Source organism: Carassius auratus, chromosome 12 (assembly GCF_003368295.1).
Source record: "Carassius auratus strain Wakin chromosome 12, ASM336829v1, whole genome shotgun sequence".
NCBI lineage: Eukaryota > Metazoa > Chordata > Actinopteri > Cypriniformes > Cyprinidae > Carassius > Carassius auratus.
Genome location: NC_039254.1, coordinates 13,801,021 through 13,819,292, shown reverse-complemented (window position 1 = coordinate 13,819,292; position 18,272 = coordinate 13,801,021). Strand labels below are relative to the sequence as shown.

The 18,272-nt window shown below is 37.2% G+C and overlaps 1 protein-coding gene across 2 annotated transcripts in view; it reads left to right on the top strand.

Annotated features, from left to right (window-relative positions):
- LOC113111904 (tumor necrosis factor receptor superfamily member 16-like) overlaps positions 1–18,272 on the top strand; it is a 40,779-nt gene continuing 22,507 nt past the window's right edge. For both annotated transcript variants that reach the window (XM_026277097.1, XM_026277096.1), the window contains exons 1-3: positions 1–314; positions 5,579–5,720; positions 11,858–12,217. In XM_026277097.1, coding sequence (XP_026132882.1) covers positions 282–314; positions 5,579–5,720; positions 11,858–12,217 — 535 coding nt within the window. In that variant the 5' untranslated portion in view covers positions 1–281. The remainder of the gene's footprint in view (positions 315–5,578; positions 5,721–11,857; positions 12,218–18,272) is intronic.

Genomic DNA, 18,272 nt, shown 5'->3' with positions numbered 1-18,272 from the left:
TCAGTGTTCACGCGCACTTGCACAGGTTGCAGTTGCGTCTCATATATGAAGAGACTCTATATAAAATAATTAATCTAGTAAAACCGCGCTTAGTTCCACGATTGCTCAATAATGCTGCACGCTCACTTCTGAAACTTCAGCGGACACGCATGAGGAACAGAGCGATTTCTGGCTTTGAGTCTGTGAAGGAACTATGATGCTTACCTTATTTTTTCAGAGCGCATGTAAAAAGTGAACAGTCCATCCGCAGTCTACTTCTTTCAGGACGCCCTTCATCCAGCATGCTCACTCTGACAGTAGTATTTCTTCTCGTGGTGAGTACACAGTCACTCAGTATGCAGTTCTAGTACTTTTTCTTGATCTTGTCACACTTGAGAATCATCATTGATATAGCAGACTATCAGTGAATAAAGACCGTCAATGTAAAATGAAGTCTAAAGAATTATATGATTTTTTGTGTCTTCTGACTGTGGAAGTTGTTTCAGAATATTATTGGAATAACCTGCTTGTTCATTCCGATGAGTGAGTGATTTTGACTCGTTGAAATACTTAATTTGATTCTTTTGTAACATGTCTTCACATATATGCAGACTTTATTAGCAAAAACAGATAACTCCATTTTTATTCATTTTTTATAAATCATGTTTTTTGTCTTATTGTTATGTCTTTATTGTGTTTTATTGTGTTAGTTAGCTGACCTTGTTTTTAGACATTATTAGTTAATTGAACCAAATTAATTAATCAAACAATGCAGTTTGAAATTACTGCAGAACCGAAAAAACAAACATACATGATTTATATACTATACATCACAGCATGCTTTAATGTTTAAAATAAATATAGTCTATGCCATTATAGTTTATTACCACTATATTCAATAATGAATTATAATCAATTGTAATAATGCATTACGATAAATGATCAAACATTATATACAGTATTATAATGCATTAATTCAGGCATGTTGAAATGCTTTAGACTTGTTTATGAAATCATCAAATACACCATGAAGTGTATAATAAGGCATTATGAATACTTTTATTATCTAATGCATCATACAATGAGGCTTCAAGTTCTGTTCTTTTTTTTTAGTATGATGGATAACGCTGATCTCGTCACGCCCTCTTTGACAGACACACATTGTGTTCTTTCACTTTTCTTACCAGCTAAAATGCAGTTATTTATAAGGCTAATTGTTATTTAGTTTGCATGGGTGGGTTGAATGAGGGGTGTGTGTGTATTGAAGCAGAAGCAGTATCAATAATGATAGATAATTCATGAATCACACCACATAACTGCAGGGACATTTGTGAGCTTAACTGCTTTATTTTTTGTCTTTGTACCAATTTCCCAATAGAGACATGCATTGTGGTCACATGCCTTGTTTTGTTTTTGAACTGAAGCTGGAGTTACACCCATCTGAACGGCATAATGGGCATGTGGCCAATAACTACTGTATGTGGCAGTCAACATGCATCCTTCATATTAGTGTCATATTACTGCTAGCTCAATTACTGTACAGTAGTATGTTTTTCTTCCATAAAAGAAGTAAACAAACACTTTATAGGTAATACAGCTGATTTTTCTGGATGTTTTGAGAAAAAAAGTACATGTAGACATATTAAAAAACAAACAAACATTATGAGAATCTATTAGTTCAATGTTCATTCAATCGATGTTCAAATCTCAAGACCCACAGACTGTCTGCTGTCCCCATATCATGCAATTTTTATATGACATGAAACATGAATTTTTCTTAGACACACAAACACAGACTTTGCAATAAATGAAGAAAATTCCCTTGCCCTTGCAAAAGTTTCATCCACAAAGCAAAGGTGTTCTGGGTGGTCAATATGAAGTTGTCGCTTACTGGTCCAACTTCAAAAATTCTCGGTGAGGTTTTTGTCCGTAACTAGGAGTTTAAGAAATCGACACTAAATGTGGTTGGGAAAATTGTCCTCTAGTCTCATTGCTTCTGGAAAATGCTGTAAATCATGTAGCATTAAATTACAAACTAAAGCAAACAAGAGAGAAAGAGCTCCATTAGCACCACTGTCCTCATTAGTGAGAATCAGCTTTACCAGAACAGTAGACAGCTTTGAAATGTTGACATTGCGCCAGCAGGCTAGAAGGGTTAAGAGTTAAGTGCATTCAAGCACACAAACAGCAGCTCTCAAACATCAGGTTGGCTTTGTGACAGATAGAATGAGAGGGAGGAACATTCTGCAGGCTGACTAATACATTTGCATGATATGGGTTCATTCTTAAAATCTTAATTATTCAAAACTTTTGATCAGTAATATATATTTATATAATTTTGTTTTTTTGTTTTTGGTTATTTATTAAATTATCATGTGCATATTATACAAAAAAATTTATAAAAAAAATAGTCAAATAAAATGAACTGAAAATACCTTACTGGAGCTGTATCTTGCGTCTGAGGGTGTTAGCGATCACATTGCAAAGTGCCAAAAACCACTCACCACATATTGGTGATTTTTGCAGTGCAAGCACCACTCACTTCTCTTTAGAAAGTGTAAAAGACTACTACACTGAAACTTGATAGTTTTTGATCTCCAGACAAATGTTGCTGATAAATGCATTTAATTAGGACCATTCATTCTTAAGAGTATGATAGATGAAAGTCAACATGTTCTGAAATGTTATACTGACTTTCTCGCTACTGGTTGTATCTGCTTACACAGCTTGGCCTGCTGTCGGGATGAATGTAACTGCAAACAGGTTCTATGACATGCATCGTTGTTTGTGACCTACACACATTTCTTCAATCACGGTAATCAGCAACCACATAATTGCGCACAAATGCTGTGTGGCTAAATCTATTTGAGCCCATTTGAGTCATGGGCTGCTGAACTTTTTCGGAGTGTACCTGAGCTGGAATGCTCCTGTAGGGGAGTGTTTGTGTTTTTATGTAAGCGTGTGTGGAGAAGGAGGTTGCCCAATGCCAGGGAGTTATGTGAGGGACAGGTAAAACGATGGAATGGTAATTGGTGCTTTTCCAACCTCCTCTTCTTCTCGCTCAGCTCTGTCAGTTCTCCAGCTGACTTACAAACACCATGAGGTTATCTTCTAATCTGTCTTTCCGTCACTCTTTATATCTGTCTGTCATCTCACTCTTCTAAACGTCATTCCTTACACCTGTATCAAACGTTGTTATTCTGACAGCCACTCATGCAGCCAATCAGCTTCTTGCATTCGTGTTACACACTCACAAATCAGCTGCTTTAGTATAAGGCTTATGGTGCTTGTAAGGTATGTTGGAAAAATCACATTTATGGGAATAGCATGACAATATCAGCTTTAGAAGTAGTAAACAATAATTTCTCATCATAAGAATAATAAAATGCATTCCTGAATTATGTATAAATAGTTTTTTTTAAATACATGACTATTTAACCCTGACTAAAAAGTAAAAATGACATAAAAATATAGCTGCAAGACAGAAAATGTATATTTTTTTATGCTGAGGCATTAAACATGTCGACTGAATAAAATGTTCTCTAATTTACAGTTACAATAATTGTTTTTATTATTGTTATTTTTATTAATTTTTTTTTTTTTTACAAATTATTACAACAAAAAATAGTTATACTCCTATTTCAAGAATGAGGCCTGTAATTTATTTATTTATTGCACATTAATTTTACAGAACACTTCCTATATTTATCAGTAAGAAAAATAAATAGAAAGATTTCAAATAAATTTTATTTCAGCCAAAGTCACAACACAATCATGTCATAGATGCAATTTTTTGATTAAAGCACTTTTAAGAATGACTTAAATCCGAAAACGTTGCAATTGTGTGATGTAAAGCAAAACATTAAGTAACATTTATGAAAAACTAAAATTGCAATCAGAAGATACAAAGTTGCAATTTTGTTCATCCGGCATTTTTAGGGCATACCTGTCAGTCTTTCAGTTAGACAGATGTTCAAATGAAAGGCTGCTGTCAGAGAGTTGAATTCAAGATAGTGAAAGTCATGACATTTGCCAAGTATGGTAACCCATACTTGGAATTGGTGCTCTGCATTTAATTCATCCAAATGCACACACACAGCAGTGAGAAGTGAACACACACCCGGTGTGTTCCAGATCCAGTGCCCAGGGAGCAACTGGGGGTTGAGTGCCTTGCTCAAGAGCACTTCAGTCATGGGTATTGAGGGTGGAAGAGAGCACTGTTCATTAACTCTTCCTCGATCCACAACTCCTGCCAGCACAGAGACTCGAACCTGTGACCTTCAGGTTACAAGTCCAACTCTCTGACCATTAGGCCACAGCTGCCCCTGGTTAAACATACCATGAAGATTTACTGTATATGCAGATACAGTCTGGTAAAACGCATTTATTTATCTTTGAAGCTCTCTGAACCTCTCCAAAGCAATGCTGTTGATAGGCATCATCAGACATTATCAGGACTAAATAATGTAACTTGTTACACAAATAGTATTTTTGGCTCAGAGTTTGTGTGGGAAGTTGCCGGTATCTGGGATTGCATACCCTGGAGACAGACTCAACCAAAGCAAAGACACAGGACTGGGAACAGTCAATGGTTTCACATCTATATCTACATCTGCAGACTTTTTCAAAATGTTTGAAAATATGGTTTAGTTGGTTTATTTCTTTCAATGTGTAAAGCTGTAATATGTCAGCTCATAATGCTAACTTCTACCAATATAGTTTTAACATTTAAAGCTGAAATCATTTCCGTGCCATCAGCAGCAATACATTTTTTTTTCAGATGCCAAATATATATGTATAATTTACATTTTCCTTTTAAAAAAATGTGCCAATAAACTTTAGTTGATGTTACAGCAATGTAATATGCTATTGGTGGTCAGAGGCAGGTTGTACAGTGTTAAGGTACAGTCACTTTAGTAAAACTTTGGTGAGATTTCAAAGGCAAAGTAGATGTATAGTCTATTGTCAATAGCGCAGCAATTCATAATGCAATATTTCCAAACTAAGCAGCTTTACATTGGTAAATCCAGGAAATTGTATGATAATGTAGTAACTGTATCACTGAAAAAGTCAAATAAATAAATGAAAATAACTAAAATGAACTTCAAAGGAAGTCACATTTTAAAATATAAAGTTGCCGTTGTGAGACAAAAAGTCACAATTGCAAGATATCGTCACATTATGGCATATAAAGTCTAAAAGTTAGGAATTGTATGAATAAATTTACAGCTGCGATATATTAATTTAATATTCAATAGAACAATTTAAAAGATTAACGAACAAGAATCCAATGTGTACTCCATGGTCACTAAACTTCACCATACAAAGGTAAATGTGACTCTACCTCTGGGGCATTTCAATGGATGAAAATTTGGAAACACCCCTAAGTGCAAGTGACATCATTAGTGTGAATAGATTTTAAATATTTTTATTTGGTATTTCTGTACTTTCTCAAAATCTGTCTTAATTGAAGTCTTAATGAAACAGATATTTTCTTCCATATTGTGATGTAGATCAGAGTGGATATGTTATGTATACAGTAATACGTGGATGATTCTCTCATCTGAATTTTTCCTAATTTCCCCCTTTATCTCTGTAGGGCAGAGTCTTGTCTACACAGAATTCATGTGCTTCAGGAGCATTCACCACCAGTGGGGAGTGCTGCAAACAATGCCAACCCGGGGAAGGGATGGTGACGCCCTGCGGAGAGACACAGACAGTGTGTGAACCGTGTCTTGACAGTGAGTATCCACAGAGATGTTGCCCGTGGCGTTGCTAAAATGAAGCAGCTGCCTTATTTAAAATGCCGTTTCCTGTGCTGAACTCTCACTTGAGGGGAGGCCAAGGGCTTTTGAGCAGTGAACGGTAATTAGTAGCTAAAGGGGAAATGCTTTTAGGAAATGAGACTTGACAAAACATTGTCTGGAGAGCTCAGAGACCAATCTGAGAGTTTTCAGTGAGCTCTAAGTGAGATTAATTAAACCAAAATCCAGTGGCACATGCATTTGTTGTACTGGCAGGGTCACGTAACAGAGTGTTTGTACCAAGGTCTGGGGGCTAGAGTTTTTCATTTACAGAGTCTGGTCCTGAGCCAAGTCTTAGGCTAGAGCCTGCCAGAATCCCACCACTTCCAAGAGTCCCACCATCTCCCACATGTCTGCTTGGATGACCCAGCAGAGAGATTAATGGAAATAAGAGTAGTAACCAGAAAGTAACCAGAAATGTGACCAAAAATAGTCATCCTTTAGTTCTTACAGTATTTATGTAGAGTTTCATACTCCCTTAAACAACAAAATAAATATACGAATTAATAATTATAAACAATATATAATAAATGATAGGTGTATGTTTAATATTATATAACACAGTACAATTAAATCATAATCTTTATATGTGCTCTACTATGTAAGAACACAACACAACGTTCTTTAAAATATACTATAAAAGATTATCAAAGCATAAAAATTCGACATTATTATGAAGTGCACTTTTTTAATAGTGTACTTAAATATAGTCATAATTTAATATCTATTTCATAGCTCAGAGTCTTATGTTTAATTTATTTATATATGGATAATTAAAATGGAGTAAAATGGCCAAAAGTCTAATAACAATTCAGAATTGTTTAATTTAAACATATTTTGCATGAGTGTATGTAATTTTTTTCACATAAACAGAAATATATAGCGTTTTGACACATCTTAAAGTTATGTCAAAAAGACACAACGTACAAAGACGTATATAATCTGGTTCTCTGGACATTCTGCAATTCTTGGTGTTTTTAAATGAAGCTTTTCACACAAATTGTTGTGCTGATTATATATTTTTGTAAATGCTGTATTAAATAAAAAAAAAAAAAAGGAATGCAGTCAGACTTTGGACTGCTGTATGGATGTTTCTTCTAAAATGCATTAGGAGAAATAAGAACAGACACTAATGAAACACTTGTCAACATACATTAAGAGTATAGAGCTATAAAATAATTACAGATAGCATAACTCAGATCATCTGGTCTGAAATGAGAATGAGAACATTTAAGAAATTATTGAGAGACTCTAGATGACAGACGAGAGAAGCTACTGGGATCTTTTTCTCAGGAGTTGGAGACTTCAGAAAAATCTGTATGTGCTGTGCATCTACTGATGTCTAGGACATATTAAAGAGATTTAATTTGTGATTTTTTTTTCATATAGTATAAAATTGTGTAAATGTCCTTTCAACATAATCACACAAGCAGATTGACAACTTAAACTGACCTAATCCTGAGCATATTCGTTTTTTGTTAATGTTTTGTAGCCTTGGGTGAAGGTCACAGAAAAGCATGTCCACCAAGACCCCTTGTCATTCACTACAACCCCAAACATTCTTCCTTCTGTAATTCCCATCTCTATGTCAGGCCTTCCCTGAGGGCCTGTGCTGGGATCTGCGTTCCTCATCAATCAACTTAACCATTACATGCTGAAAACCCCAAACTGTTCCTTTCACAGCCTCATAAGTCACCAAATGCTGCTTCACAACATTTCAGCAATAATGTGTTGACATGTAAAAGAAGCATTTGGGATGGTACTGGAATGAAAACAGCTGTTTAAGAAGTGATCATTTAAGTTAACTGGCTCGTATTAATTCCTGACACATAAGTGCTTTGTAATGTCAAAGAACCAGGTGTGTATATTCACCAGTCAACTCCACAATTGACCTTTTCTATCAAGGGGTGGGGTCGGGTGGGGGGGGGGGGGGGGGGGGGTATGTGTCCCAACAAGCCCAACACAGCAACATATGCTTAACCAATGATGCGAGTTTGGGATGTAACTATCAGCACAACAGCACAATAGCAGTATTCACAATGTTTATAGGTGAGTGTGTACAGCGTATGACATCACCCAGTTACCTACTAGTTAACGTTAACTACCACATGTTGCCCGCAAGCAGATTGTAAAGTTAACCTTCATCTGCCTAACGTTTACTTGCAGTTGTCACTTCAGGCTCCCATCATTGGACCTTAGATGAATTCATGACTCTTTAGCTTCAGTATTTAGCAAACTTGTATTGATCATTCATTGTCTAATGCTCTGATACAGTGATTTTATACCCTAAAATGTAAATAAGATAAGACATTTAAGATTAAAGTATATTTTGGGTTCACTTGTGAAAAAGAAGCTTACTTCATTGTGCTAAATGAACAATTAATAGTACTTCAAATGGTAAAATTATCTTTAAATAATTTTACTTGCAAATAATGTAATATTACTGAAATAAAGGGCCAATTAAAGGGATAGTTCACCCAAAAATGAAAAAAACATTATTAGTAACTCACCCTCACGTTGTTCCAAACCTGTAAGACCTCCATTTATCTTTGGAACACAGTTTAAGATATTTTAGATTCAGTCCGAGAGCTCTCAGTCCCTCCATTGAAACTGTGTGTATGGTCTAGTGTCCATGTCCAGAAAGGTAAGAAAAACATCATCAAAGTAGTCCATGTGACATCAGAGGGTCAGTTAGAATATTTTGAAGCATGAAAATACATTTTGGTACAAAAATAGCAAAAACTACGACTTTATTCAGCATTGTCTTCTCTTTAGTGTCTGTTGTGAGAGAGTTCAAAACAAAGCAGTTTGTCATATCCGGTTCGCGAACGAATCATTCGATGAACTGGATATGACAGACTGCTTTGTTTTGCTTTGAGGTCTTACTGGTTTGGAATGACATGAGGGTGAGTTCTTAATGACATAATTTAGATTTTAGGGTCAACTATCCCTTTAAATGTACTTAGAGTACTACACTTTCTTAACACACTTAAATACACTTTTAAAATTAATGTCATGTCACATAAAACATTTTACATTACAGTATATTTTAAATAATTGTATTTTAGTATTCTTGTATCACTCTTTAAAGAAATGCACTTATTTTAGTGTGCTGACTAACATAATAAAGCATATGTAAAGTATTTGATTTTAAGCTCAGCTGTAGTATGTAGTATGATTTTAAGCTCAACAGTAGAATGAAGCTGTTGTTTCTATTTGCTGAGCAGTAAAAGGAAAGTTGGCTCATTAACACATTTAGTGAAAGTACAAAAATGCTCTCAATGAATATGAGTTCATACAAGCTGCTCGCATAATAATATAATATGTTATATTAATAAACAATAGTTTTAAATGAAGAATATCATGTCATACCTCAGGGCGTCAACTTTTATTATTAACCCAATATATCAGCCAGGCTGAATAACCAGAACATATTTGGCCAATATTGGCATTGGTCAATAACAAGTCAAAAATATTTAAAATTATGGAATCAATCCATAACACATCCAGTTACAACCAGCAAAACAAATGTTATGGGTAAGATCAAGTAGAAGCAGCTCTTTAAGCTAATAATTTATATTTTGGCTTTATATTGACCATTTGCCAATGCTCTTCAAATATCTGTATCGCATCAACCATTAATAGCCCTTATCAGTTTAACACTATATACAAAGTATCTTCTGTCTCATATCTGTTGTTTTGAATCTAAAGACATGAGTATGATCAGCCATTCTTGTTACTTAGTTCTCTAGCACTTAATACTAAAATAGTGAATTATGTACTGCAGGGTTGGTGTCCTTTTTTGCAACTGATAATCAGAAGTTATTGACAGAATGTTACCTTGGCACTTCATAGTCCTTAATTGACACATACACATAAACTCCTTGAATTGTATGGTTGAGAACACCCCCACACATTGGCCATTTGTCATAATACATAAACATGCATTATTGATGGCAAGCATTATGCTAATGCATCTCAAAGGGTAGAGATCAGGAGAAGAGTAGACTCAGAGGGAAAACGGCTGAGTGGACGGAATTTCATCTGCAGGAAATGCAAAGACTACCCATCACAGTCTCCTAAATACAGCCCCAATAACTGGCCCCCAGAAGCTAACACATTACCCCGTTATCATTAGGGCCATTAGCAGCTCCAACACACAGGGGAACCCATAATGTGCAACTCTGTTTGTCCAGCACAAAGACACAATAGCATTTCATCCTCTCTGATGGATAGATGTAAAGATAACTATGGCATTAGCATGTTATCTTTCTCTGTGCCATTGTCTGGTCACTGCTTCCATGAATATCCTGCCTCTGGCATGTACTGAAACACTTGATATGGTATAGGACACTGAGGCAATGGTGCCCTAAAGAGGGACTAGCCACAAGAGTTGTGCTGTCTCACACACACATATATACAGACAAAATAGCTTCCTGAATAATTTAGTGATAGCTAGACCTTTATCCACTAATATATCTGAATAGGATGGAGGATGGGAATACAATACCATAACCATGCAGCATTAGATCTTTGCTTTCCACTGTTTGCAATACTGACATCCTAATTTCTTCTAGCTTCCTGTAGAATCCAGGTACCTATGAGAATACATGTGGTCAAAATATAAGGCATTACTTTCATTTTTTTTTTTTTACCCCTTTTCCTTAAACTAAAAAAGTATTTTTAATATAGCCCATTTTCGAGAAGCGGTGCCATTCTATGAAATGGTGCCATTTAGTATTTCAGAAAGCAGATTTAGAAATCATATTTTTCCAGCTCAGCTCCAAACTGCTAGGTCCATAACTGCATTGATATTGGAGGCCACTAATATTCAGATTAGCAGTCAACATTAATGTTTTTCCCCCTCAATTATATAGTTGTGGCTTCATGCATCCACGGAAGGTACCAATATTGTTACATTATTACTAGTTTTTAAAATTTTATATTAGTTTCATCATCAATCATACATCATATTTTTTTTAAAAATACAAACCCGATTTCAAAAAAAGTTGGTACACTGTACAAATTGTGAATAAAAACAGAATGCAATGATGTGGAAGTTTCAATATTTTATACAGAATACAACATTTTCTCAGCCTTTTAACTGAGAAAATGTATAATTGTAAGGGAAAAATAAGTTGATTTTAAAGTTCATGACATCAACACATCTCAAAAAACGTCTGGGGACTGAGGAGACAAGTTGCTCAAGTTTATGAATAGGAATGTTGTCCCATTCTTGTCTAATACAGGTTTCTAGTTGCTCAACTGTCTTAGGTCTTCTTTGTCACATCTTCCTCTTTATAATGCGCCAAATGTTTTTTATGGGTGAAAGATCTAGACTGCAGGCTGGCCATTTCAGTACCCGGATCCTTCTTCTACGCAGCCATGATGTTGTAATTGATGCAGTATGTGGTCTGGCATTGTTATGTTGGAAAATGCAAGGTATTCCCTGAAAGAGGCAACATCTGGATGGGAGCATATTTTGTTCTAGAACTTGGATATAACTTCCAGCATTGATGGTGCCTTTCCAGATGTTTAAGCTGCCCATGCCACATGCACTCATGCAACCCCATACCATCAGAGATGCAGGCTTCTGAACTGAACGCTGATAACAACTTGGGTGGTCCTTGTCCTCTTTAGGGTCCTATTTTAACGATCTGAATGCAAAGTGTAAAGCGCACGGTGCAGGTGCTTCTTCCCGATGATTATGAAGTTTGTACATTGCTACAATATACTATGAATTTACTTTTTAATTGATTTGTTAATGTTTTGATTTACTTTTTTATATCTTTTATGTTTTAATTTAATAAAATGTTTGTCATTTTGTTGTGTTTTGTAATAGCTTTTACTAAGTTTTATTTTAGTTTTTGAATGAAAATAATATTTTTTTTAAATGGAAACCTACTGAATTTTTATTTATTTAATTTTGGTAAGATATTTTATTTTATTTCAGCTTTTTTATTTTATTTCAGATATTGAAACATTTATAGTTAGGTAATAATAATAACTCTGAAATGCACAATATATCTTTTTATGTTCCTCTTATGTTCCTTATGTTCTCCTTCTGTCTTCAGGTGAGACATTCTCAGAGAACTTCAGCCACAAAGAGCAATGCAAGCAGTGTACACCATGTTCTGAACTCACACGCATGCTGACGCCCTGCACTGATGCTAACGACGCGGTGTGTGTCTGTGACTATGGGTTCTTCTTCAACAAAGAGACGAGCCGCTGTGAGGCCTGCACGGTGTGCCCTGTGGGCCAGGGTGTGCTGATGCGCTGTAAATTTGACCGTGACACGACGTGCGAGGAGTGCATGGATGACACGTATTCAGATCAGGAGACCTCTTTTGACCCCTGCATGCCCTGCACCGTCTGCGATCAGCCTGAGATGGAGTTGAAAAGCTGCACGGCTGTCAGTGACACTGTCTGCCAAGGTAGGAGAATCGAGAATAAAAAATCTAATAGAAGTTGTAAATAGGTGGGTTATCATGACACAGTGAGACAAACAGATTTCTGTTACTCGGCTTGTTGCTTGGTTTTAAAATCATGGGTCAAGAGATTTCCCTCAACGACTCTGTTCTCTTGAGATGACAGTTGAAGACAAGCTAATCATGACAATTCGATTTTTAAATAACCACTACAATACTAGTTAACTGGTTTTTATATATTTATGTATTTATTGTGTGTGTTTCTGAGTGGTTGCTAGGGGGAACTGGGTGGTTGCTAAGGCATTTCTAGGTGGTCAGTAACTTTCTACCACAATTTTTTATAGACGGTTTCATCGGGCTCACGCGCCTGGACCTAAGTTAACTTCCGGTCTGTGTTGTTTATATCGGTCTGGCTGCAGTGCCTTCTACAAACGCAGTTAAAGGCAAGGTGATGAGTAGACTGAAGTTGTGCTGTGGGATGTGTTTCCCATACATTTATTTATTTTTGGAGACTCACCACAATTTTAAAACTGATTTTTTTCCCCAAAAGGCTTCATTGAGTAACGTTAAGTACTGCACGTTTAATAATAATAATTCCTTACATTTATATGTTTAAAGGGGAGGTGAAATGCTTGTTTTCACTCAATATCCTGCTAATCTTGACTACCTATAGAGTAGTACTGCATCCTTCATAACTCCAAAAAGTCTTTAGTTTTATTATATTCATAAGAGAAAGATAGTCTGTACCGATTTTTCCCGGAAAAACACGACAGGCTGGAGGCGTGACGTGTGGGCGGAGCTAAAGAATCACGAGCGCCAGTAGGCTTTTGTGTTGAGAGCGTTTGGAAGCTGTGACAGCTGTGAAGGCTGAAACTGAACGAGAGCAGCAGCAGCAACGACTCGCTCCGAGCGGGGCTCGAACCCGGGTCTCCGGGAGGGGAAGGGGACGCACTAACAAGGAGGCAGAGATATTTTAAGCAGTTTTACTCACCACATGCGGTTCCAACACACGATCGTGAATCCAACTCTTTAACAGTGTAAAAAACTCAGTATGCATGAAATAGCATTTCACCCCCCCTTTAAATATCAAAGCGAGGCACAGGTGTTTTTATATCACTGTATTTCTGAAGGAAGACTTGCATTTTATATGCCTGATAGCAGCGTATGAGCGTACCAGCTCTGCTTTGTTCACAGCTGTTACTGGGGAAACCTCTATTTCTCGCGCTTTATGTCTATGCTTTAAAACCTCTACTGTTGGCAAATAATGAATTGCATTTTCATTAAGTCCGCCTGATCCACGCAGCAAACATTTTGTTTGTTATCAAAAAATATCTACTCTAGAGGGACTTGGCTGTTGTTATTGATTCTATTTGGAAGTCTACCGGAAGTTAAGTTAGGTCCACAAAAGCGCTCATGTGCAGTAACGTTTGTTTATGTTGTTGCCGTTGAAACCATCTATATGCTGTATTGATGTAAATTTTTTTTTTTTCTTCCTTCACTTAATGTATTAGCATAAATGTTCTTCACAGCAAAAGTGCTTCTTAAACTATGTTGTATATCCAGTATTTGGTATTTCAAGATCTTGTTTCAAAACAAGAACGTTTTCACATGCTGTATTTATCTTGATACATCTTTATATGTTTAATACTTTTTAATCGTTATAGTTTATATTTATATTTTGTTATATTTACTAACTGTTTACAATTTGTACTGTTTTCGATAGAAGCTTCTTATGCACACCAAGGCTGCATTTTTTAATATACTGTAAAAACAGTAACATTGTGAAATACTGTTACATCATCATCAATGTTAAAAACCAGGATAACCCACCATTCAAAAGTCTAAAAAAAAAATGTTGTAAGAAATTTCTACTTCTATTCAACAAGGGTGCAATAAATTGATCAAAAGTGACAGTAAAAACACTTATAATATTACAAAAATGATCTATTAAAATAACACTGTTCTTTTGAACATTCTATTTGCCAATGAACCCTGTAGAAGAAAAAAATTTGCATTAGCATGTGACACTGAAGACTGGAATAATGGCTGCTGAAAATTCAGCTTTTCCATCACAGGAATAAAATACATTTTAAAATATATTCAAATAGAAAACAGTTATTTTAAATCAAATAATTTCAGCCTTGGTGTGATTAAGAGACTTTTTTAAAAGCATAAAATATTGTTTAATAATTCCAAACTTTTGCCCAATAGTGTTCATGTTTATACTTTTTAAAAGTTAAAATTAAATAAAAATAATAAAACATCAAACATGAAAATATTTATGTAAAGGTTATTTATGTAAAAAAACTATGATGAATTAATATATATATATTAATAATAATAATAAAAATAATAATTATGGGTAGATTGTTCAGACCAAGGCCATGAAAATATTCCACCCTGTTAAGGGACATATAGATAGTTATCACAACATGTTAATAATTGAAATGTTAAACAATAATAAGCTTTGGATGGTATATGTCCCTTATGTCCTATTATAATTTTTATTGAAAAACATTAACAAAAAAATTATTGATGAATAGAATATGTCTTAATAATAAAGAACAGGTACTTTTTGTGCCACTTTTTTGTTGTTGTGCCAATAGGGATGTAAATAATAATAAAAAATTGCTCAGAAACATATATATGCTGTCAGTGCTCCTCACCTCACAAAATAAGACAAAAGTATGCCAAACATTTAACGTTGCTAAGAAATTATTATTTAAAATGACTTTTGTAACAGGGTGGAAAGGAGCATAACAGGGTGGAACACCAGTGTTAACAGGTTCGTTAACGATGAACAAGCTTTCCGTCATTGTCCTGCATGTTTTCCTACCTGTAATGTGTGGAACTGCACCCCTATAATATTTTTTTTTAATTATACAAAATAATAATCCAGATTTTATTTTGGGGGAGGGACACAAAAAATAGCTATGTGGTTCCTTATCACACTCAATCATGATCGCAAAATTATTATCTGTTCAGATGACTAATATATATATATATATATATATATATATATATATATATATATATATATATATATATATATATATATATACACACACACACTTATATATATATTTATATATATATATATATATATATATATATTTATATATATATATATATATATATATATATATATATATATATATATATATATATATATATATATACACTAAATACTATTTATTCTATTAGAATTTCCACCCTGTTAGTTGCACATTCCACCCTGTTAGTTGCACATTCCACCCTGTTAGGTTTATAGACCTTACAGGGTGGAATCTAACAGGGTGGAAAATTTTGAGCTTAATTAGCCATAGCTCATTAAGTGATCAACATTTAGCTAGTGTTGACGATCGTGTACCCAGAGAGAGACAGGGAGAGTGAGAGATCCAATTGCAGGTATTTTAATATATGGTTATCCAAATCGTAGTCGAAAACAGCCAAGGTCAAAACCAAAAAGACAGTCCAAACAAAACAAACAAAGGAAAGGGACAGGAAAAGGGAGCTCGGAATGCGAGATGACTCGGAGGACGAGCAGACAGGAAGAATCTTGGGGGATGAGAAAGCTGGACACACGAAGGATAAGGACTCCATACAAACAACAGGGAAAGAATAGTATTTATAGGGAGGCTAATGACAATAAAGTGACTGCACCTGGTGCGATTAACAGGAGTGCAATTACTGTGAAGACAGGACCATATTAGAGGAATTCTAATGCCTACGGTGAAGTGCCCAAGGGGAAGTGAGCCCACTAGTGGACACCCAGGGAAACAGAGACTAGACAGCGTGACATTACCCCCTCCTCCATGGAGCAGCTGCCAGATGCTCCACCTGAACCCAAGGGAAAACCAAAAACACAAAGAGACCAGGAGGGAGGTGGAGCGGCGGAGGACTAGGGGGAGGGACGGAAGGCCAGGTAAAATGGGGAAAACAGAGACAAGAGGACCAGGTAGAATGGGGAAACAGAGACAAGACGACCAGGTAAAATGGGAAAACAGAGACGAGACGACCAGGTAAAATTGGAACACAGAGACAAGAGAAGTACAACACAAAACAACGAGTCCAGGAGGGTGGTGGGCCGGCGAGGATCAGGGGGAGGGACCGAGGGCCAGGTCCTTAGAGGGAAACAGAATGAAAGACACAGACAAGAAACCCAGGAGGGATGTGGACCGGCGGAGGATCAGGGGGAGGGACGGAGGGCCAGGTCCATAGGAGGAAACAGAAAGAAAGACACAGACAGAAGAACAACAAAAAATAAACACAAAAACACAAGTCCAAGAAGGACAACACGTGGCGCCCACCAGGGCGGAGCAGAAGACCACCATAACCTTGTGGTCGGGACGGACGCCCCCCAGGGCAGAGCAGAAGACCACCACAACCGTTTGGTCAGGGCGGAAGCCCCCCAGGGCGGAGCAGAAGACCACGACATACTTGTGGACGGACCAACAGGAGGACAAGTCTGGTTTGGAAAGTCTGAAACATAGAACATGAACATGTTAAGGGTAGCCTCCGTGGTCACAACAGGAACAGTCGGGTGCTCAGAGAGTTCGACTGAGACATGACAAGTCTCTGGATGTTCCACAGAGGTGAGGAGAGACTCTAGTAGTTCAGCAGAGACATGGAACAGTTCTGGTAGTTCATCAGAGACGTGGAGAAGCTCTGATAGTTCAGCAGAGATGTGGAGAGGCTCTGGTAGTTCATCAGAGACGTGGAGAGGCTCTGGTAGTTCCACAGAGAAGTGACGAGACTCTGGTAATCCTATGGTGTTTATACTGGATTCCAGAAGATCGGTGCTGACTTGACTCTGCTCATGAAGATTATTGGTGACTTGCATTTGTTCATGAAGATCATTGGTGACTTGTATTTGTTCATGAAGATCAATGGTGACTTGAATTCTCCCATGAAGAACCCCAGTGACTTGACTCGGTCCTTGAAGATCACCAGTGACTTGACTCGGTCCTTGAAGATCACCAGTGACTTGACTCTGTCCTTGAAGATCACCAGTGACTTGACTCTGTCCTTGAAGATCACCAGTGACTTGACTCTGTCCTTGAAGATCAACTGTGACTAGCCTTGACTCTGGAAGGTCAACGGTGACTAGCCCTGATTCTGGAAGGTCAAAGGTCACTAACCCTGACTCTGGAAGGTCAATGGTGACTAACCCTGACTCTGGAGGGTCCACGAACACCTGACTCGACTCTGGAGGGTCCACGAGTCCCTGACTCAACTCTGGAAGGTCAACAGGAACTAACCCTGACTCTGAAAGGTCAGCAGTGACTGACCCTCACTCTGGAAAGTCGATGGTGACTAGCCCTGACTCTGGAAGGTCAACGGTGACTAACCTTGACTCTGGAGGGTCCACGAGCACCTGACTCGACTCTGGAGGGTCCCCGAGCATCTGACTCGACTTAGGAGGGTCAACTAGAACCTGACTCAACTCTGGAAGGTCAACTGGAACTAGCCCTGACTCTGGAAGGTCAACGGTCAACGGTGACACCAGTGACTTGACTTGGTCCTTGAAGATCACCAGTGACTTGACTCTGTCCTTGAAGATCACCAGTGACTTGACTCTGTCCTTGAAGATCACCAGTGACTTGACTCTGTCCTTGAAGATCACCAGTGACTTGACTTTGTCCTTGAAGAATACCAGTGACTTGACTCTGTCCTTGAAGATCAACGGTGACTAGCCTTGAATCTGGAAGGTCCACCATAAATAGCTCTGACTCTGGAAGGTCAATGGTGACTAGTTCTGACTCTGGAAGGTCAACAGTGACTAGCCCTGATTCTGGAAGGTCAAAGGTGACTAACCCTGACTCTGGAAGGTCAATGGTGACTAACCCTGACTCTGGAGGGTCCACGAGTCCCTGACTCAACTCTGGAAGGTCAACAGGAACTAACCCTGACCCTGAAAGATCAACAGTGACTGACCCTGACTCTGAAAAATCTATGGTGACTAGCCCTGACTCTGGAAGGTCGACGGTGACTAACCCTGACTCTGGAGGGTCCACAAGCACCTGACTCGACTCCGGAGGGTCCACGAGCATCTGACTCG